The sequence below is a fragment of the Uloborus diversus genome, chromosome 4, assembly GCF_026930045.1.
Source record: "Uloborus diversus isolate 005 chromosome 4, Udiv.v.3.1, whole genome shotgun sequence".
NCBI lineage: Eukaryota > Metazoa > Arthropoda > Arachnida > Araneae > Uloboridae > Uloborus > Uloborus diversus.
Window position 1 is genome coordinate 45,914,733 of NC_072734.1, and position 23,765 is coordinate 45,938,497.

The 23,765-nt window shown below is 33.0% G+C and overlaps 1 protein-coding gene across 1 annotated transcript in view; it reads right to left on the bottom strand.

Moving 5' to 3' along the window:
* The window catches only part of LOC129220097 (microprocessor complex subunit DGCR8-like), a 48,862-nt gene that overhangs the window by 3,529 nt on the left and 21,568 nt on the right, over window positions 1-23,765 (bottom strand). Inside the window, exons 7-11 of the mRNA XM_054854438.1 lie at window positions 22,819-22,919; window positions 11,002-11,101; window positions 10,744-10,800; window positions 7,754-7,837; window positions 5,592-5,702 (exon numbers count right to left, since the gene is read on the bottom strand). Coding sequence (XP_054710413.1) covers window positions 5,592-5,702; window positions 7,754-7,837; window positions 10,744-10,800; window positions 11,002-11,101; window positions 22,819-22,919 — 453 coding nt within the window. The remainder of the gene's footprint in view (window positions 1-5,591; window positions 5,703-7,753; window positions 7,838-10,743; window positions 10,801-11,001; window positions 11,102-22,818; window positions 22,920-23,765) is intronic.

Genomic DNA, 23,765 nt, shown 5'->3' on the forward strand with positions numbered 1-23,765 from the left:
CAAAAGATTCCTCTTCCTCTCTGGAAAATGCTGGCTGCTTACCAGGCGCGTTAACATGTTGTAGTTTTAGCTTATAATTAATAGTTCGCCTCGGTATTTTAAAACGTTGAGAGAAGGTTCCATTTCGTATTGACTGCAGACATTTTTCAAGCGTTTCTTTCGTATAGTCTGCGCTTATAATTTCAGACCATTCTGAAACACTAAAAAATGATTAACAAAAGGCAAAAATAAAAATTTAAACAATAATATGATTATTAAAAGGTAACAGTGGCGTAGCCGTGAAAAATTTCGTGAGTGGCTTTTAGTAGAAACCTTAGCTACAGATTCTAAATTACATTACCAACTACACATAAAATTATTAAAATTTTTATTCTAAAATGGCTCTTTTGACAATTTAAAGTAGTAACATTGAATTTTGCATCATATAAACAGAAAACAGTTTAGCTTACTTTGTACTGAATCTCAAATATTAAAAATAATATTAATAATAATAAATAAATTAGCATTTCTACTTTTCTTCTGTTACCATATTAATTTAGTTTTAAATGATTAATTACGATTTTTGTAACTACTAATCATTTAAATAATTAATTTGTTATTCATAATTTATGTTAAATACTAATTCAAGGTAAAAGGAAACAAAAATGAATTTTTTAAATATTGGAGTGTTACTTTGCACCACTTCTAAGCTGGTGCAAAATAGCCCCCCATTTGCTCTAAAACTAACTTAAAAAACAATCTCGATCATAAAGCGTTATATATTTAGTTAAACAAGATTAAAACTTTATGATTCGAAAGATAATAAGATTCGATGAATAAATAGATATCTCTTACCTTTCACAAAAATCTATTTCTTGGTGAAAAATACAACTTTTTCTGGTGAAAATTTCAAGCAAAAATCAAGCAGATCACGAACGGTTCGAAAGCACAATTGAAAATGGCTGTTAAAGCTGTAATGATCATTAATGTCATGACAGAGAGTGACATCTATTGGACAACACCGAAAATAAAATGATTTATTCACCAGTTTATCTGCCAGATGGACTAAAGTCTTTTTCCAACGTTGGTGCAAAGTTACCCATCTAGGTGCAAAGTAACCCCGGTTTACGGTATCTATTATAATTTTTATGAGCTGCGTGAAATGGATAACAATTTCATTTAATATGCTTTCTGCATTTTTGTATACTGTTTCAGAGATATTCAACATAAGTTTTTACCCTTACAAAACATTCTTAGTACTTAATATTCAAACACTTTCATTTTCTCTTCTAGTTTAAAAACATCATTACACTTTTATCTTTTTAAAGATTTGAATATTTATTTATGCATTTTTTAATATTCAGTTAAGAATAACAAAAACAACAAATTAGACTATTATGATTTAGACTTTGTGTTTACGCACTATACGGGTTTTTTAAGGCAAATTTGTCAGAAATGGACGCTATTTCTGTTTAAATTCGGGTCTTAACTCGATGTCTGTTCAAACTCGATGACCATACATAATGCATCCTTGTTGCAAAGAAAATTCGGATTCTTTACCTTTCCAGGGTAACGGCAGCTCAGTTCCAGCTTGTAAACTTTCATAAAGTTCAAACAGTTTGCTGTCAACCTTGGTCGCTTTAGCAATTTCACTTGCCGTAATTGGAAGCACTTCAACTTGTAAAATATTTACTGCATCTGCATCTGTAATGTGCTCTACCTTCCGGGTTGACAAGGGTAATCTTGACAGAGCATCTGCGTTTCCGTGATCCTTAGTGTTTCGGTACCTAATAGTACAACTGAAACCTTGTAAAAACAGTGCATAGTGAACCATTCTTGTAGCAGAAAGACATGGTAAACTTTCGTTTGGAGCAAAAATTGATACTAGGGGCTTGTGATCAGTGACTTAGTGAAAATGGCGTCCAAACAGGTACTGGTAATATTTCTTTACTGCCCAAACGATACTTAGAGCCTCCTTGTCAATTTGAGAATAATTGCGCTCTTTTGCTGTCAGGGATCTCAAAGCAAACATAATCGGCTTCTCCGAACCGTCTTCAGTAATATGGCTCAACACAGCTCCAATTCCCACTGGTGATGCGTCTGTTTGCAGTACAATGGGTAGCTTCGGATCGTAATGGCATAACACTCTTTCTGATGATATTTCATGTTTTAGCTTCAGAAAAGTATTCTGACATTCTGCAGTCCAGCAAAATTTGGTTCCTTTCTTAAGTAGCTTATTTAGAGGCGCGACACAAGTGGATAAATTTGGTATGAATTTTCCATAATAATTCACTAACCCTAGAAAACTCTAACTCAGAAACATTCTTCGGAACAGACGCTTTCAAAATTGCTTCAATTTTTTCCTTGAGTTTTGTGCAGTCCAAATTTGTCGATTTTGTGACCACAAAAATTTACGGATTCTTTGAAAAATTCACTCTTACTCTTATTAACCTTAAGACCATGTTCTGAAAGTCTTTGTAATACTTGCTCTAATCTGCTTAAATGTTCTTGATCGTTACGGCCCGTTACTGTGATATCATCTAGAAATACATGCATGCCTGGGATTCCGGATAACACTTGTTCAATACTACGTTGCCAAACAGCAGGAGCTAAGGCGATTCCATAGTTCATTCGTTTGTATCTGAATAAACCTTTATGTGTATTTATAGTAAGTAAATGGCGATCCTTTTCATCAACCGTCATTTGTAAATATGCCTCTGTTAAATCTACTTTAGTAAAAGTCTCTCCGCCAGCCAAATTCGCAAAAATATCCTCAATTCTAGGTAAGGGATATTAAGTTCGGGATTTATTGTCACTTTATAGTCTCCACAAATTCGCAATTTACCATTTTGCTTTACAACAGGTACTATTGGTGTTGCCCAATCACTATATTTAAAAGGGTTCAATGGTATCTTCTGATACTAATCTAACGAGTTCTGCTTCAATTCGTTCCTTTAAAGCAAATAGTACTGGTCGAGGATTGAAAAATACTGGCTTGACACCAGGTTTCATTTGTAGACGACAGCTAAAGTTTTCCAATTTTCCTATCCCTGGAGTAAATATTTTCCCATGTTTTTGTAACAATTCTACTAGTTTATTGCTACGGGAGTCGGATTTGTAAGCACCAGCAGTCTTAATTTCTTTCCAGTCAAGAGAGAAACTTCTTAACCATTCTCTTCCAAATACTGCATTCACTTTTTCATTCACTAAATAAATCTTCTTGTTGCTACTTTGATTCTTATACCGAACTTTGATATGTGTTTCTCCAGCAGGTATGATCAGAGTTGTCAAAATTATGGAGTATCATATTCGTCGGTTTAATCACTACCAATGGACACAGTTTCTTAAAATCAGTTACATTCATGCATGTGACTGCGGCTCCAGTATCTAATTCAATGTCACACTTTTGGTCTTCAATAAAAACTTCCAAATATATTTTATCTCTTGCTTGTGTAGCAGATTTTACATTAAGAACAGGGGCATTGTCAGAACACGATTCAATTTGTTTCACAATTTCAGTTTTATTTCTTTTTCAGCGACAGACCTTCGCCAAATGTCCTTTCTTTTGGCAAATTCGGCATTCCATGTCTTTGTGTTTACATTCATGGGCTAAATGAAGTGTACTGTCACACCTATAACATTTGCGAGATGATTTTGCTGCTTTCCTTTGAAATTTTGGCTTTTTAAATTTATTCGAAACAGTTTTAGCAACTTTATCTTCCGAACTATACAATTTATTAATAGATACCATTTTATTTTGAATTTCATGCACATCACGTTGTACCGATTCCATAGCGAAAGCAATTTCTTTCGCCTTCGCGTAAGTCAAATTATCTTGCGCCAACAACTTCTTCTGAATGTTTTCATTTCTTAAACCCATGACTAATTTATCTCTTAGCATTGTACAGTGCCCGCCAGTAATAAAATCACTGGATTATAAAATCAGCCGCTTTATAAAATCAAATCTGGAAGAACAGAATCATTATTATATCAAAATATGTTAGAATTATCCTTTAATAAAATCATCCTCTCCGTTTTATAAAATCAAACTTTTGGAGAGCATATGCTAATTCTTCTCTGAATAGAACCAGGATTTTATTTTTTCTTTCAAGATTTAAAACAGTGCAGCATAAAATAACAAATTCACGTAAACAAAAACGATAAAAAAAAAAAGGTGAAGGTTGTACGTTTTTTTCTTTCTTTGGGGAGTTGAATGAAAAAAAAGAAGAAGAAGAAGAATGAAGCAGCCACAAGAGAACTGTTTCAGAGCCATATATTTAGTTGGTGCTGCCTGTTTCCACTTCGCAGATCTGTTTCGACTTGCAGCCAGCCTGACCACTGAGTTTCAATCAGTTCGTGCACATTCAGCTATCTACAGGGGTTGATAGTTCATTTTTACAATTAAGTTAAAATTGTTAGCTAGCAAGTCGTGATGACTTGAGTGTGAAAGATTAATCCGAAATTTTGAATAAGTATGACAAGTTTCCTAAATGTAGTTAGTGTGATGCTGCAATTAAATTAGGGATTTCTCAATCTTTACTTTCAAATTCTCTTACTCAAACAAAAATAAGTCAATATTTTAAGACCCTTGTGAAATTTTAAAAATGTACCTTATGTAAATTAAAATATCAACTGTATTTTGCAACTGAACTAAAATAATACAATACAACTAAACTAAAAATAAAATACAACTAATCGTAATATATTCCTTTTTTAGAGTATTTATACTTGAAAACCTTATTTTTTTTTTCAGTGCATGAGTGCCGGTTTATAAAATCAGCCGCTTTATAAAATCAAATGTCCTCAGAACGAATGTGATTTTAATAAGCGGCGGGCACTGTACTTAAATTGTCGCCAAAATTACAGTTCATCGACAATTTTTGTAATTCAGCGCAATATGTAGTAATATTCTCACCTTCTAATTGATTACGCTAGTAAAATCTGAAGTGTTCCGTCATCTCCAACGGTTTTGGATTCAAATATTCAGTTAATAGTGTTACAATGTCATCGTACTCCAGATCAGAAGGAATTTTTGGCATAGCCAAATTCTTCAATAATTTGTAAGTAGTGGCATCCATTAAACTTAAAATGGCTGGTACCTTCTTAGTCTCTTCAATCTCATTCACTAAGAAGTAAGACTCAAGTCGTTCTACGTAACTTGGCCAATCTTCCACTGCAACATCAAATGACTCAAAATTAATGCTGGAAGATCCCATCATCCTCGTCGCCAACTTATTGTCGTGTTTAGCAATAACTATAAGGATACGATTCACACACGACAAACATTTATTTTACAATGCTACAACATGAAAACTACAGATACATAATATAATAATTTTGCGAACAAGAATGGAACGCAAACGGAAACCATGGCAACCGCAAATCTAACACAGCTTGGTAAAATATTAATAAATACTTGTTGCCAGGTTCAAGACAACAGCTTTTGTGCATAAAAATCAATAGAACCAATAAACAATTATATACACTAGCAAAAACTTATTATAATCCATTATATTATTTGGCCCCTGAAAAAAACTAAAACAAAAAAAGTTATTTTTAGTGTAATTAAACATATAGTTACAAATTATGTACACAAATAAATAAAGAATTACCATTTTTTCACTAAATTTTAGCATTTCTTCTTTAAGTTTGTTAAGTATAGACATATTAGGTTTATTTGCACAAGCTTGACTCTGAAGTTCTGTTATCAACTGTTCTTCTATCTGTAAATAACAATTAGTATATTTTCACAATTGTATTTACAATAAAGAAAAAATGTCTAAAAGTAAAATTTCTAATGCAATAATATAAGACTTGAGCTCATAAAACACTTTCTAGTTCAGAATCATCCAAGGAAACTTTTACTTATGCCAAAAATCTTGCTTGTCCTCAATTTTGAAACACAGAGCTTTTAACAATTCTCTTAGAAGAAAAAAACTTAGAAGAAAAAATAAATAAATAAATAAATAAAACCATGAAGCAATGTGTTTGTTACTACAGCTCTTAGTTCTCTTCAGAAAAGCTTTACCACCCAATGATCTGAAAATTTTGATTTTCAGGGACATATAATTTGAATCCAAACAGACCTATCAGTTTCTTTGGCTCCCACAAAACGGAACTGTATCTTAAAACTTCTTGTTTTCTCTGGACCTTTTCTCAAAATCAGGGCCGATCCTAACAGGTGTGCAAAGTGTGCACTGCACACGGACGGCCAAAGAAAGGGGCGGCCACAGGCCGCATCATATAGTTCTTTTAATCAAGCAAAATTCCTCAAGAATTTCTCACAAGATAACATAATAAGTCGAATAAATGAGCTGAATTTTAAATGTTCAATTATCAAAGCAATGTGCCAATTTTCCAACAGCATATTAAGAAAAATGGAATGTTTGAGCACATTGTGTTGGTCCATTATCCATTAATATCAACTCTTTACACACAAGCTTCATTTGGTTGCAAAATTTGTGACAGAACTGGTAATCAGGCATGGATACAGAGGAGGGGCAATGATGGAAAATCCCCCCCCCCCCGAAGCATGAAAGGGTGCCTTCTAAAGGCGACTAATGCTTCACCCAGCCTCCCAAGTTTTTATTGACCCTAAACAATAAAAACATATTTTGTGTAAAAAAACTATGCTGATAGGATACTCTCGCAAGTATTTCAAACAACAAATTCTGTGTTCAGCAGTCGAGGAGACTGGAGAGGAGAGACAATGGAAAATTGTGACTCCCTGAGAGTCAAACATATCAACGAACTAAAATTTTTAATTCCCCCCCCCCTTTACATCAATTTTTCCTAATTAAAATCACAAAGGAACTGCCCGGATTCAGATCAAGTAGGTCGACAGGGTCTTTGCCCCGGGTTACAAATTTTAAGTGTGACTCCAAAACGAAGATCCAAAAGGATGCCTTGACGAGACTAAAGAAGGCTTCAAACTGCGTTTTTAGGACTTTCGGAAAATTTCGCTAGTTGAACCACCGATTTTAAGGATCCAATTAAGTCTTTTATTCACCCTTTCTTCCTTAATGTAATCAAACATTAAACCGGGCCTAAAAATGATGGCTCCAAAATGTCTTTTCTAGAGACCTCCCTAACGTCAACAAAAATTCCTCAATGGCATTTTCGAATTTCTTTTTCAAAATGTTTGCGGTAGAGGGCCCTGAAATCTATTCCCTAACCATTACTACCAAAGATAGGCTGAATCCCACCCCCTCTCATTTAACATATTCAAAAACAAAATAAAATTACGTTTTTCAATCATCAGTTGTGAAGAACTTTGGGGGAAATACCCCGGATCCCCCTTTTCTCCAACGTAATCACTATAGCTCAAAATTACGTTTTTAGACGGTTCCGTGGAGCCACCAAACCCTTCCTGCCTAAATTAGCCTGAAATTGACATCTGTTTCAAAAAACAATTCTTGAGGGCACACTGAACCCCCATCCGCTCTTTGTTCCATCGTTATCAAAATGAATGAAACATAATGAATTTCGATAGTAAAAACCAGAAAGTAAACTAAACCAGAATTTTCTGTAGAACAGATTGGCATTTGTATAGTCATAGCATAGCATAGTAAGACATGAAATTGCATAGAAAGTGCGAAGAAACCGTAGTAGTTGAAGTCTTGGTGTATTAAGCATACATTTTGCTATTTTTTATAAAAAGACTTCCTCCAGTAGAATATTTAGTCGTATTTTGAGAATTGAAGAATAAAATGTAAAACTCACGAGAAAAGGAATACATCAAGAAATAAGAAATTGCATGACAAAAATAATTTACTTTTTTCTCTTTAAGGGTTTTGCATGAGCCTTTTCCATACATTCTTAGTAAGGAGCCCCATGAATTAATATGTGGATGTAGAAGCTGAAAATAAAGACAGATTTTAAATTTAATGAAAAAAAAACAACAAAATGCTAAACAGATTATTACAAACAATGCTATTCAGTTTTGTTTATTTTTTTTAACGAATGATATGTTGAATAAGATTCAAAAGAAGCCTACGTAGCTAGTGGATTTTCATTTCTCACTAGTAATTTTAGGCTTAGAATGTATTGTTATGAGCTAAGGAGAGCAAGCAGGGGGGCGATTAGGACTGAAAAGTGGGGGGGGGGGGGGCAAAAAGACAACTAAAGCCATAGGATTTTTAGCAGCAGCATAAAAATGAAGGGGGAAAAAAGTACAAAACTTTGCTCAGGTTGGTTTTGAGAGCATATGAGAGGTAATTGATGTAAATGTAATAGCTTAACTAAGGTTTTTCATAAGATTTTGATGAATTAGACTTACATTATTTTACCAGAAGTATTTTGAGATGTCACAAACACTAGATAATAATTTCATTAAGCAAGTATGGCTTGTTTAAGTAAAACAATTGATTTACTAATATCTAAACAATGAATACATAAGTTAAAAGTTATTGCTTGTGTTAAATAATGTTTTGCAAACAAATATACAAAGTAAAACAAATAATTATAATCTGGAAATTTTAACATTTCTGCTTTTAAAAAAATTTCTAGTTTTGGTTTCTAAATTGGAAAATAAAATTAAAAAATTAAGCCACAAAACGGAAGGGGGGGGGGTCTGTTTCCCCCCCCCCCCCCAATTACCGCCACTGAGTGCAAGACTATAGATATTTTGGTTCGCGGTTAAAATAGAAGTTGTTGATGGAGTGGTTTATACCAGGGGTGTTTGTGTCCAAAAATTTTGGGTTGCCGTGGGTCCACTATCATCCCTGGTTTGTACACAAATTTTGATTTGGTTCCAGTTCATATAAAAGTTACAGTATTAGACGAAACTGTTTTACACCACATTATATAAAAGCTTCAAAACCAATCTTTGATAGTGTGGGCAGTAAGGATTAGATTGACTATCACTAACCTAAAATAATAATCGCATATAGGTCGATCTCGTGTATAAGTTGCCCCATACTTTTAGGGAGAAAATCGAAATCGCGCATATAAGTCGAGCCCCCTACTTTCTGAAAAAATTGGGAGTGTTTTTTTCGCTAATTTTGAATATAAACGTTTTAAAAAGGAGGAAAATGAAATGTAATAAAAAAATTTTTGTTAAAAAATGTCCGATTATTACTTTTTTACACAAAAAGTGTTCACTTCTGCTATAACGATTTTTGTTGCTTGTTGCTTTTATTTTAAATAAATATCAATGAAATTCTGCACTATAGCCATATTTCATTATTTTCATTAAAAAATGAGCATAAGTCGCAACTATTGGTAAAATTCGCGAACAAAGCGATTTCCCCACTTTTTGCGTAGTCGGCTGTTAACTGTAATTATTTTGTCTTTATTTTACAGTCAGACCATGTAAATTTATAGCAGAATGTGTAAGCATTTACTTCTATAAGCATCTGCTTAAAAGGGTTGGACTAAAAGCGGGAAAATGTTCGTGTTTTTTTCCAAGAAATGTTCGGGGAAAATTTTCGAAGGTTCTGTCTGCTCCGCGTATAAGTCGACCTTCTAACTTTTAACTTAATTTTTTTAACTAAATTTCTCGACTTATACGCGAGTATATACGATAAAAATAAAACCTAAATTGACTCTTTAATGAGAACCAAAGTTAGCCATCTAAAACATCATTTTTCGCCACATGCAATTGGAAGCTGCAGCATAGCAAATTGGTGATAATTGCTGTGGTCAATTATTTGATGACTTAAATCAAATTTTGAAAATAGATTAACTCCTAAAACAAAAAATTAAATTAGCAAATTTAAGATAGCCTATGTTAAAATAGCATCCAACATTTTAAAATAACTGAAAAATTTCCAAGATGCAATAGGATTGAAACTTCAAATCCTGCATGCAATTCTCCGCAAAGAACAAGCTTGATGTTAGCAAGTTTCCAAAAATAAGGTTTATTAAAAGAGATATTAGTTGTGAAAATTTAATTAAGTGGAAGTCTTAAATAAGTCAGTTAATTCAATGCACTTAATTTTAAGCCAGTTTTTAAAACAAAAATAAATCCTAAAATAATTGGATTATCAGAGTATACAAAAAAAAAGTAGAAAAAATCCTGAAAATTAATTGGGGGTGGGGGATGGAGTTTATGTTACCATTTTTAAAATGAATTGCAAAATCCGAGGACTAAAGATACATTTTAACATTTTTCAAGGTTTTCAAGCACTTGAAAATAAAATTTTATTTCAAGCAGTATTCAAGTTTTTTGTAAACACATACAAACCATAGATGGAGTAAATTTTTGCACGAGAATGCAGAATTAGAGGTCATTGTTTAAAAGCTACTCAAATCCCAGACTCATCTTGAAATAAGGAAAAAATCACTAAGAGGGCTATTGTTCTTCACTGGCGATAAATGTATTGAGTAGAACAAGCATAACTATGCCCAGAGTTAGTAGCTGGTTATTTTTTAAAATTTGTAAACTGAGAAAAATTAAACAAAACTAATTGATTCTGAAAATAAATTTGGATTAACTGAATTAAAACCTGAACTGCAATTAAATTCATTGCATCATTTCTGAATCTTTTTCTTACATTTTCTATAATGAACAAAGCCATGAAAACAGTTAGAAAAATAAAAAATACATTTGTAAAAACATTACAATGATGGGAGTAGGAATTTTTTGGAGAGAATGTTAAAGCCTTCATGGTGCTCAAGGACTGGATTTCTTTAGATCATTTTCGAAGACTTTGGATGTAATTTAGTGTAAAATATCACACAAGAAATTAGTCTTGAGTTTTATAGGAAGCAAATAAAATGCTATATACCTATGAATTTAATTCAGCAATAAAGAGTACTTACTTGTAAGATGGCTTGAGAAGCTCTATGTTTTCCATCTCTTTTATTTTTACACACAACCTAAAAAAATATTCTATTTAATTTTATTGATTTAAGAGGAATTTTTTTCTTAAAACTTGTAGAAATGATATTTTTGTAAATAAAAAAATGCGTTATATTTGCAGGGAAAGAATATATAAAATTCTAGAGCTAGTTGGGTGATAAAAGTTGTAATTTAAGTAAAGGAAAAATAATAGGAATCATGCCAAAAGTTCTACTTACTGATACACTATGCTTTCCTACTTCCATTACAAACTCATTCTTTTGGTGCTTAAGATTTTTCATTGTGAACTTAATTTCAGTATCTCCCATTCCATAGTTTCTAAATTTAGAGACAAAAAAAAATGAAAAGGAGAAAAAAATTAAGATTTATCATAAATTATAAACAAATACATTGAAGGAATGTTTTACGTTAATAATACAGTATGATCCAAAAGTCGGTAGGATGGCTTTTCAAACCCAAGATGAGGTTTGCACAAAATGCTCAGAGACATGAGGGATTTTTGTTTCTGATGAAAAATGTTTTTAAAAATATTAGTTACATTTTCGAACAAAAGGTGGCACTGAAGTTGAATTGATGGTCCTTTTTTTATTTGAGGTGCTGCATGGTGACTAATAATTTCAAACAGTTTCCATAACCAGAGGTGATCTATATGAAGAGTTATTTAAAAAAGTAATTCCTTTATCTGCAAAAGAGGCAAGCACTTCATTCGATACACAATGGAAAGTCTCTGCACATAGATACATTTGCTTGGATATTTCGAGACACATATTCTAAAACAACGTTTTCTGAATGAATGACCATTATATTCTATGGATCTTACTTTCCGACTTCTGATGGTGGGGCTATTTAAATTGCCATGTGTACAGAGATCAGCTTACTTCTTTGGCACAGTCAAAAGAAACAATATGCCATCATGTGTCACGTATACCCTCTGAAATGATTTAATACTGTGCAAGGTATTTTCCATCATCTGCCCGCTGTAATTCTCAATGATAGGAAGAACAGGGTCGTCACTGAAATTAATACAAAATAACTTTTTTTCACAATTAACAAAATCCTCATCCTCTATATAGCTGAGTATTTATGTACAAACCACTATCGCTTTACTGTAACTAGTTCAATGATTATGATGTTTCAAAAAAATAGACTTTTTTAAAAAATCAATCTGTAGACAATACCAGTTAGGTTTTTAAAAATAATCATGAGTTAATTGATTGTTAACTAGAGATGTAAAATTTCCGGAAATTTTGAAGTGGTGGAAAAAAAAAAACGGTTTTTTACTGGAGGGTTTTTTTCATGGAAAATTGGAAAAAATGAAAATGTAAAAATTGATTTTTTTATAAATAAAAATAGTGTTTCTTAATAGCTCTGTGTTTCTTGGAACAAATAATGAGTTAAGCATTAAAAACTATATGCAATTCACACACCTTTTTTTGCTTGACAGAAATACACATAAAGGTATGTTTAATTAGATTTTTATTTCGTTGTTTTGTTTTATAACTGAGAGCTATCTTTGGTCAAACATCAGAAATAAGTCAAGTCTTCGTTCAACCAATAATACTGGGTAATGTGTATCTAGTTATAACAATGACATTTTTAAATTGCCTTGAAACTTGAAATAATAATTGTAATTTTTGACTTTCAAACATGAATAATATTTTTTGAAAGAAAAATAAGTATGATTTCCCTTCCTTACAAAGCAACTTTACTGTCTGAAAATAAAAGCTATTGAGTTTTGATTTTTTCCAATCCAGTCTAAGTCCAAAGCGAAACTAAATTGGTTTTTCTTTTTCTTTCCAACAAAAACCCTAAACCAAAACTGCGTAATGGTTTCTAAAGGTGAACCAAAACTTAAACTGGAGTTTCAGTTTATTCATACGGCCGTGCTAAGCACAATAGTAAAAGTAGTCACACCTGCACTTTTGAACAAAACTGAGTTATTATAACCAAGTTTTCTCCGTTTTATAATTTACTTAATAAATAAAATGTTTTAGGGTCATTTGAACAGGAACTATTTTTTGAAAAAAAAAACCATCTGAATCAAATATATGGAAGAGCTAAACTTTAAAACACAACGTCTCAGCTTGAGCTCAACTGCAGATTCCACTTTTGTGGTTAGCAGGGCAGTATACACGGTGCAGCAAAAAAAAAAAAATAATAATAATAATAATAAAATGCATCATTGAATGGAGGTAAAGTAATTTCATTTTAATGAGTGTTTTATTTATTTTTGTTTCTCACTTTATTAGAAAATAATTTACAAGATATCTCCTAGTTTATGTATTGTTTTTCGGTTTTTTTCCAATTTTAAGCAAAAGACCTGCTATTTTAAAGTTGTTTAACTAAGTAGAACGACAGTTGGTTTGCTTTTTGTGCCTCGGCAAACAGTATTTGATGTGGTATGCCGCTTCAAATGGTTTGGAAATGATAGTCGATGCCCAGAAAGTGTACAAAAACGAACAATGAACATTTCAGTTAATCAGCAGGTCATCCAAAAGTGAGTTCAATGAAATCCTTGGATTTCCATGAGAGAAGTTGTTTGTAAGATGGGAATTTGTGACCAATAAATGCGACTAAGGGCAAAAACAGCTCAAGCAGTAGTTTTACAAGTTCCAAAAGTTCAGGCATTCGTATGCGTCCAAAGATGTCAGAAACGATTGAGGCGGGCCGCAAGTCCATGCTGGAAAAAGATACCTTTCACTGATTTACCATTCAACCAGCTCATAATCCCCAGAACAATAGAATTTGGTCTGTAGACACTCCAAGCACCTTAGAAAATGTTAAACATGGCCAAAATTTGAAGTCAGGCTTTGTCTATGATGGAATCATGGGTGCAAGTTTGGTGATGTGTTCAAGACGGAAAGTATTTTCACCCCCCCCCCCCCCCCACCGCCTGCATGCGGGCTTAAGGAAAAATTTGTATGTATAAATGTTGCAGATTTTAACAATGTCAGTTTTGCAATCTGTTTGATTTAAATTTTAAGCCTTAAAATTGTAATATTTAAGTGTTTTGACATCATAAGTCCAAAAAATCTAAAATCCGGCAATAAGGGGGGGGGATCTGGGGGCTCTCTCTCAGAAATTTTTTCAAATTGAAGTCCAAAAAAACGCTGTGGTAGGCCATTTTGGTAAAGTTCAGGGAAAGGAGGGGTTCAGGGACTCTTACATCAATTATTTAAACTGATAGTCCCAAAATCACAATATTGGGCAACCTTCAAAAAATATTAAGGGAGGGGACGTTATGGGCTTTCCCAAAATCGAAGATTTAAAAACGAAATTGTAATTTAAATTTCATAATGTTTATACGCTTTTTGAATGCACTATTGAAGGGATGGAGTTCAGGAACCCTCCTTAAACGCAATTTTAGACGATGTTGGTTAATGTAAGGGGTAAAAGCGTTTGCAGCACACCGTCATTAGTTTTTTGCCGATCCTAAACATTTTTGTTGTAGCAATAAAATTGCTTAGGACATAAGATTTTCACTTTTGCAACATAAATCAGTTCTGATTCAAAAGTCTACCCAAGGCAGCGTCAACAAACTAGAAAAGAAGGAAAGGTGGGGGAAGGGTAAGGCCGACTAATGATAATGAACTATCACCATTCCCCCACAGTCTTCATTTGAAAAAGAATTCTTTTATAAGATAGCAGGTGGTGAAATTAGCAATAAAAAATCGTTTCAGTGAAGTAGATATATTTTTTAAACAGGGTACCCTTTCTAACATTCATTAATTAAAAAAAGAAATAGGGGAACTGAATCCTAACTCCAGGCAGGGTTCCCGAATCACATCCCTCTTAAGGCACTCAAATATAGCCAAAAGTGGCGCTTTAAATATTTCAGCATCAAAGAATTTTCGGAGAACTCCCGAACCCCTTCCTCTGAGTTCACCACAAATGTCCAAAATTTCAATTTTTAAGGCTTCAGTTTCTAAATTGTTTTGTAGGAATAGTACCCCTCTTACCTATAAACATGACTTATGATAGCCTAAAAATTTTAATACTTTAATTTTAGAAACCTTTTGAAAAAATCTTCCTACACTCTTCCCCCTTAAGTCATCCAAAGATAGCCCAAAACAAAGCTCTTAAAATTTCAGAAACTAAAATATTTCGGGCTGGGGGTGCGGAATACCCCCCCCCCCCCTCTCATTGTGTTTACTAAACGCAGTGTAAGTTTTTGTTTAAGATTTATTTTTCTATTGACAGGGATGAGAGTGGTCAGAGAGCAAAATGGAGGAAATCCAAAAAAATTTCGAAAAACGGATGATATCCAAAACTGCATCAAAATAGAACCTAGACGCCATGAAATTCAAAAATTCAATAAAAAATGGCTAATTTACCAGTTTTAAAGGTACTATGTATTTAATTAAGTGTAAGTAATAATTTTGAACAGTTTGCTACATTGTACCATTTCTTGTAAGAGTTTATTAATAGATAAATCTAAATAAAAAAAAGCAACAATTTCTAACCCCTGAATTACTGAACAAAGGGTTGGGGGAGTCAGAGGTCAATCTTGGCTGCATCACACAATAGTGTCAATTTTTCATACTTTTTAGAGAAAAATACATTTTTTTCGTTAAAAACATTTGAGTTTATAGTGTTAAACAAGTGAGAACATAAATTTTAAAATTAGGTCTGTTTGTAAAGCAAAAATTTACAACGGAGAAAAAAATCTAAAATTTCTCTATGTGGTAGACTAGAACATACTTTTCATAGTAAGAATTGAAAATAAATAAATTTATATGTATATAAATGATTGGTTATCTTTTCCTTGCATTGGAACCCAAAATTTGTCTTAAAAAACTTCCTAATACGATTTCGGAATCAAAAGAACAACTTGCAGCAGCCTCATTTAATCATGAAATCTCAAAACTTTTAACAGGCTGTGAAGCGTAAACGGCTTGAGATTCACCATTAATATTTTTAACTTTCTTAAATACACAAAAAAAGTAACCATGCCAAGTTTCAATAAAATTCGAGACTGCTATGCCACATTTTTTACTTGACTTTTGCATTTTTTCCAAAATAAATTAAAGAAATAAAACTATTATTGAAATGATGAATAAAATAAGCAGATATAAGGTAGCATATAATGAAAAACTACCCAACATTAAAAATAATTGAAATACTTGCAGGATGCAAAAAGATTGAAATCTCAAACGAAGCATGCAAATTTCGGCGCAGCACGTGTTTGACATCGTTGGCATGATTCCAAAACATACGCTTTTGGCAGATATCGTGGAGGATGAAGATTCGAAGGAGGAAAATAGAAAAAATATGAAATCGAGGTCCGAAAATTTGAAAAATCGTATTTTTTTTCCGATTTTTGAGAAAAATAAGGTCTGAAAGAGGCAAAAAAAGGAGTAAAAGGAGGAAAAATTCTATAAGTCAACAGAAAAAGCCGGAAAAATCTCATCCCTGTATTGAGAGAGCAACTCCCTTCCACACATCGCTAAAGACAACCCAAAGCTTTAAGACTTCAATTTCGAAAATGTTTCGAGAAAGACCCCTGAATTCCCTAACTCTTAAATCACTCAAAAATAGCCAAAATAGCATTTCAATACTTCGGGGAGAGAGACCTCCCCCCCCCCCGAACTCTTTCCTCTAAGTTCACTAAATTTTACTTAAATTTGCGGTTTCCTTTTTTCATCACCGAAGATTTAAGAATTTAAATTCTAAAACGTATTGAGAGAAAACCTTCGAATTCCCTCTTCTTAAGTCTTCCAAAGATTACCTAAAGCTGAGTTCCGAATGCTTCAGCTTTGAATATTTTTTGGGAAAGGAGAACCCCGATCCCCAAGACGGTCCAAAGTTGCGCTTTTAAGACTCCAGTTTTGGAATTTCGCCCCCCCCCCTAAAGAGAGCCCCTCCCTCCCTCTTGACATTGCCAAAGACAGCCTAAAAGATTTAAGACTTCAATTATAAACACTTTTCGGGAGAGGGTCGCAAATGCCCTTTAACTTAAGTCATTTAAGTATAGCCTCAAATAGTTTTTAATACATCAGCTACAAAACATTTTCATGTTAGAACACCAAAACCATCTCTCATAAATTCACCAAAGATTGCCTAAATTAGTGTTTTTAAGACTCCAGTCTTCGATTCTTTTTTAAAACCCACTTTTACATCATTAGAGACAGCCTAAAACTTTTTGACTTTTAAATTTTTAAGAGTTTGCAGTGGAGAAATATCAAACCACTCCTAGCTTCAAAAATATTTTCAATTCAGTTTTTCGATATTTTATACTGTAACCCGTGAGTAACCCTCCTTAGATTGTCCAAGATATCAACGTTTTAAGACCTCAGTATCGTGGGTTAATTTGCACACAGATTACCCTCTTTGCAAGAGCAGCGTTTTTTCGCAAACTCGTGCGCTGCCGTTATTTTTCTCCTTTCCTTTCTCTCCCCCCCCCACCCATATTTCCATTCTAGCTAGTGTTCGATTCAATGACATTAGAATTTAGTGATACCTCAAGTCTTTGTCAAAAATGCAGGAACGGTTTGCCCATCGGTGTTTCCAACCCCCCCCAGCTTGAAATCTCCCCCCCCCCCGATTATTTCCAAAATTCCCATTTTCATTAAAATCTTTAAAATCCTTGATAGTTTCTGTTTCACCTGGTATGTGGACGCCCTTTGCTGTGGCGAAAATATTTCATCTTGTCAGCAATCACTCTCAAACGGTGATGCAGATTCAACTCTTAAGACATTTTAAGAGTGTACATAATTTTCATTTATGCGTGTAAAGTTTGCAAAAAAAAAAAAAACACAAATGAAAAAAACGAAAGGATGATCGAAAATAGCATGAGAAAATGCTAAATTTTCAATTAGAGCCGATTGCTTCGAAAAATCAGGGAGAATAGCGAGCAACTCCTCGGCCTGCAAAGCAGTGAGTTGGAAATAACAAAGCTATACCTAAAAAAAGTCAAACGGCGCGAGCCGAAAAGCCACTCCTCCAAGAGCACGTTGCAAACAAAACAAGCACATGGCGGAAAACCAAGAGAATGTCGATGTAAATTCGTGTTTATGGAACGGTCCAGTAATATTAAAGCATATTTTTCAAACACTCAATTCTTCTTTTTTCATTAAAAATTAAAAGAAAGTCATTGAATTTCTTTCCGTCCCGACCTCCGTCTCAGAAATTTTGTCAAGACAGAAATCCGTCCTGAGACGGAAGGTCTTGCACCCATGGATGGAATCAGCACAAGCAACAAAAAAATCTCTGGTTTTTTGTGGATGAGGGCCGTAAAATGAATCAAAAAGTGTACCGGAAGGACAGTTTAGAAGCTGTTGTACTTCTGTGAACCTAAGAGCACTTCAGCACAGAACTGTAGACAAGACATTTCAATTTGACTTCACACCAGTTCATACAGCCAAAGAGACGAGTGGTGCAAAGGTGCAGCGTTTTTGACATATCTTTAGAGTGGACGCTCTACTCGCTAGACCTCAATTCCATTTATTACACTGTATGACCAATTTTAGAGTCAACGATCTACCCTAAACTACACACAAGTTTGAACTCTCTAAACCAATTGCTTTTATAGGGAATAGGATTGATTAAATGACTTGCAGCCCTTGAATGAAAATTTCAATAAGCAGTTGCACCTCTGTACACTGTACAAACGATTCAGAAATGTTCCTGGAAAACAATGGGCAGCTGATATGCCCTATTTCTACCAGTAACATATCTTGCAAAAACCAGGAACATTTTTCACTAAAATTCAATAAACTTCCTGAAAATACCCTGGAAGCCACCTGAAAATTTCATAAATCTTCCAGTTTAAAGCAAGTTGTGTCTCTGGAACTTTAGAGTAAACTCAGGTAGGCATAACGTAATAGCTTGGCACCTTCCTGATTTATCAAGAAAGTTCCAAAAGTAGTATTGCAAACATGGCCGAAGCTAAGACGGAATTGCATGCAAGTATCAAGAATATAACTCGCCTACAATTCTTGCAAGGCTCCACTGTCAAAGGCTTATTTGCTCCCTTTGGGAGCTTGATCAGTATGGACGGACCATAGTCAAACAGAACCACTTTATAAATACGTTCAATTAAACTTTAAACTGGGAGCTAAAAGTTTTTTCACAACAGTAAGATGCATGTATTCCTGCGACTTGTAGCAATACAGGAAAGTTTTTAAAAATGATACTTGATTTTTCCAGAAAGTATAAAAATTATTAAAATCCCGAAACATTACATGGAAATACAAGGTAACGTTTCGAAATTATTTTACAGTGTATTACTTCAAAAGGCAGTAAGTTTGAAACCAATTAATTTATTCATTGCTAAAGGTCATCTCATATTGTTATTTTTTGTTTTGTTAGTTTATTTATTTTTAATAAAGTTACATGGAAAATTACTTGCCTTTTTTTTTTGCCGCACCCTGTACATTTGGTTTGCAGTCAGCAAAAACATAGTTCTGTGATTAAAGTTATGCTTGTATGTTTTATGAAGAAGGAAAATAAATTCTTCACTTTGGATATTGGTTTAATTTTTTTGCAAAAACAATTAAATGTTTTTTGATCTATATACAAATTATATTATCACACAACAATTTGCATTATCAAAGTTAGACAGTATTTTAACATAGAAGCAGGGGGTAGGGAAAGGAAATTGCTTCAGAATTTAAGTATGAGAAATTTCTAATCACTTTTTGCTGAAAATTTCAATTTAACCTTCCCGAAAAGTTGAAAAAATACATTCTTTTTGGTTTTTTCGGAGGGAAAAAAAACCCTTCAGAAAAAATCAAATTTTTTTCCAGAAATTTTCCGCTTTTTTTTCCCCCGACTGTTTTCATCTCTATTGTTGACATAATATAATTAAAGTCGATCATTAAATATTGGTAAGTTTCTGCAATTATTTGGTGGATTTGAAAAGACATTTTTATTCCATTTTATTAGTAGTTGTTTAGCAAAGCGTTGATCACCAGCTAGAGCTTTTCAACTCACATATCACCCTTCCCTATCCTTTATTCAATGGTGCAGTCTGCTCCATGAACTGCAGATTTGTATAGGCAACATATAAACATACATATGAATAAACACATAAAATTCTGTTTTATTCATATAGATGTTTACACGTTATGAATAATAGCCAATTTATCACTCTTTTTTTGGTCATAGTATTACCATTAGTGATGTTTCGGATATCTGTATCCACGGATATCCGAGGGAAAAAAAAAGTCTGTATCCGTAACTTTTCTGACGGATCTTAAACGGATTTTTTCTATTCTAAAAATTCTCAAATATTTGGATAAAAGACTAAAATTCCGTATAAATTAGGTTTTATTCCCTATTTAAATTGGAAGGTATCATTTCAGAAGCCAATTTGTACCTGCCATCACAAAAAGGAAAGGGTAATAAATTTTTAAAGTGTATCTGTGTGTCTATTTGTGGCATCGTAGTTCCTAAAGAGATGAACTGTTTTTGATAGTTCTTTTTTCGTTCAAAAGGTGACTTGACCGAAAGTGTTTTTAGCTTGGCCTCGTTTTTGTGGAACTTTAATTACCGGAGATATTAAAAAAAACCATTTAGCGTTTTTCAGAATTACGGTAGTAAAAACTTAAAAATTGAAAGAACGAAGTTTTCTGCGTTTGATATTTATTTCGAACTTCCAAGTTGTATTAATCTTGCTCAGTAAATTTTAAATACAACTCAAAGACTTTATACGCGTAATTGGTAGCGATTTTATAGTCGGAAGGTAAGGAGAAAAAGCTCAATGATTTAAAATTTCTATTCGCTGTCAGTTCATATTTGTTAACAAAGTGTTTTCTGACCCGTGAAATCCATCTTAATATGAGGTCAGCCCTCTGGGACATGTTTTTTTTTTTAATTTTTAATCTAATATTAGTTTTTGCTATTGATTTGGGGCTTTTGTTATACTTTATTTTGGTTTGTCTCCACACCCTTCAAAAAAAGTGAGACTAAATTCTCTATTTACTGATATTCAAAGGTGTTCTCGGTTCTGTTATTCCGTCGGGCGGAGTAAGTTGGGTGGAATGCGTCAGCGCTGCATTTAAGCTGAAATAAAATGCGAAAAATTATTTCTAGCCTGTCCGGTAGCAGCTTTACACTCTTGCTCCTGTATACTACATCTACCGAGCAAGTTAGAAATAATTTTTGACATTCTATCCAAGCATTAATGCAGCGCTGACCCATTCCTTCCAACTTTCCATCAATTTTAACACAGATTTCTTTGAAGAGTAAATTATAGTCTTGATTATATTTTCGCCGTAGATGACATTTTTTGAAGAAACAGTGTTATTATTCTGACGGGAATACCTTCCGTAACAAATTTTACCCTTGGATAGTTGAATTGGGTAAAAAAAAATTTGAGATCAGTATCTGTATCTGCGGATCTTGACACAAATGGTCCGGATCCGTATCAGCGGATCTACTTTTTTAACGATCCGGCACATCACTAATTACCATAGCTCATGATCTGCAATTCTAAATCAAAAAAATACGTGCATGATATTTCAATGGAGTGAAAAATATTTTGCTTTCTTTACTCTTGATGTATATAATTTCTTGTAGAAAACGAAAAAACTTTAAATTTGTTTCAAAAATCAATTATCTTCTAAATTTTTAGTTCATTTTGAATTATGACAAATTGACTGCAAAGATATGTAGAGATGATTTTAAATAAGTTCTCATGTTTAAATAAGCTAATTTATTATTCTAAGCCTTTTTTGCAGTTCTTCTTTCAACATTCAACCTTGATTTTTATTTTTATAATTGTTATTTATTTCTTTGAAAATGAGAGTAAATTTCAACTCTAGCCAAATTTATCTCCTAAAGTAGTTAAGTAGCAACTACATTTTGAAAGTAGTTTGCAGTCACTACATTTTAAAGAAGGTAGTAGTGGCTAACTACATTTGCAATAAAAGTAGTTGTAGCTATAGGTAACTCCAATTATATATATATATAGTGCTTCCGACCACTGGTTATAATTATTTACAACATATTACCTATCAAATAATCATCATACATCATTTTATTCATCTGAATAAAATGTAAATGAAAATACTACTTTTTTTGTACTTGATCAAAATTGCGCTATTCAAATGATACACAAACCAAGAGACAGATTATAAAGTAGTGAAGTAGTAAATTGAAAAACGATAGCTTTGTGCAAAGTAAATTAGATAAAAATAGAACAGCGTTTAAAAGCACAAAAAAGATAAAAAGTTTTAAAAAACACAGACATGATTAGGAGGCAATAACCTCCTTCCTCAGTGCGAAATGAACAAATGGATGAATCAAGGTCAAGGGAGAGTTTAAATGCGTAACAGGAAAAACATTGACCAATCAGATATCAGAGAGTGCTGAGGCAAGATATGACATATTCGAACATGTAAAATTGAATAAGATTGGAGAAAAATGCGGAACAGCAAAAGACTCATTGAAAAAATAGAGATTATTTAAGTTTTTACGAATGTAAAAAGATTCCAGAAAATCTAATTTACCTACTGTTGTAGGTCTGCAAATGATCTTGGCCGCCGAAAAGATAAAATTGTGCCCTGTTTCCCAACAATGTTTAGCAATTGAAGATTTGTTTAGTTCCTGTTTTTTAACGTGGTTTTCATGTTCTTTCAAACGAAATTTAAGTGAACGCCTTGTCTGTCCCATGTAACCAATATTACATTGACAAGGAATGTGATATATGCCCCACTGATCAAGTGGTTGGATTGGATCCTTCAGTTTCGAAAAAGAAAGTTTATTTATGGGTCTGTAAATTACGCAAAAGTCAAATTTACGGAGAATTCTAGAAATATGAAAAGAAATGTGTGGATAAAACAGTAAAACCACAAAATTTGTAGAAGAAAAACTACGTATGTTAGAGGTTTTATTCTGGGCCTTGATTCATCCCTTTGTTCATTTCGCACTGAGGAAGGAGGCTATTGCCTCCGAAACATGTCTGCGTTTTTAAAAACTTTTTATCTTTTTGTGCTTTTAAACGTTGTTCTATTTTTATCTAATTTAGTGAAGTAGTATACAGAAAAATATAACACTGGATGAATCTTAGTGTGTGTAAATATTTTTTATACCTCTTCAGACATTCCAACAAAATTTGATATGGATATGGTTGACCAGCTTTGACTGATAATTCACATACTCTTGGATCTTCAACCCTTACTTCATCAAAAAACTATTTCAAATAAAAAAAGTAGATTTTTTTTTTTAATTTCAAAAATACATACACACACACAACAAATTTTATTTTTTTTCATCATTAATTTTACTTGCAGAGGTTAACATTTATGTTTTAAAACTTACTAGTGAAATGAGAATTGAACATTTTTACTCAATAGAAGCAATCATTTATAGTCGGGGTTCTCAACCTTTCAGGGGCTCTTTGAACACTGATGTGAGCTAAAATCTAACCTCCCCCCTCCTCCATCAGATCACTAAAAGGTAATTTCGATTTTACCCTTGTAAAATCAAAATTTGAAACCAAAGCCAGTTAAAATATGGTAAAACTATCTATTAAATAAAAATATAGATAATTTTGTAAACAAAATTTATTACTACACATATATTTTTTTGAATATATTTTTATAACACATGAAATCAAAGAACGAAATAAAAAGAAAATTTGAAGAAATCTAGGATCTGGTGAGGTTGGTAGGCTGTACTAGTTACTTTCCCAACATGAAAAGGAATTGTTAATGTGTTTTCTCTTGACAAGTTTTTTAATATTTGGCTGCATCTTTTGGAAAATATGCACCTTAAGTCACTTAATGTACATGCTTTCTTGACATTTTGATTTTACGCCTGAAAATGCTACAAATACTGATTCACAGGGATACACGGATAGATACTGCACCAAAAATGTAAAAAACAATGATAATGTGTGAAAATATTTGATTAGTTTGACCTCAAAATTGAGTAAGTTCTAGTTAGTTTTGCTTTTTTTTTTGAAATATATTCACGCCTTCCTTGAAATTCTTCTATGCCCCAAGAGGAGCGTACCCCCTGGAGTTGAGAACCTCTA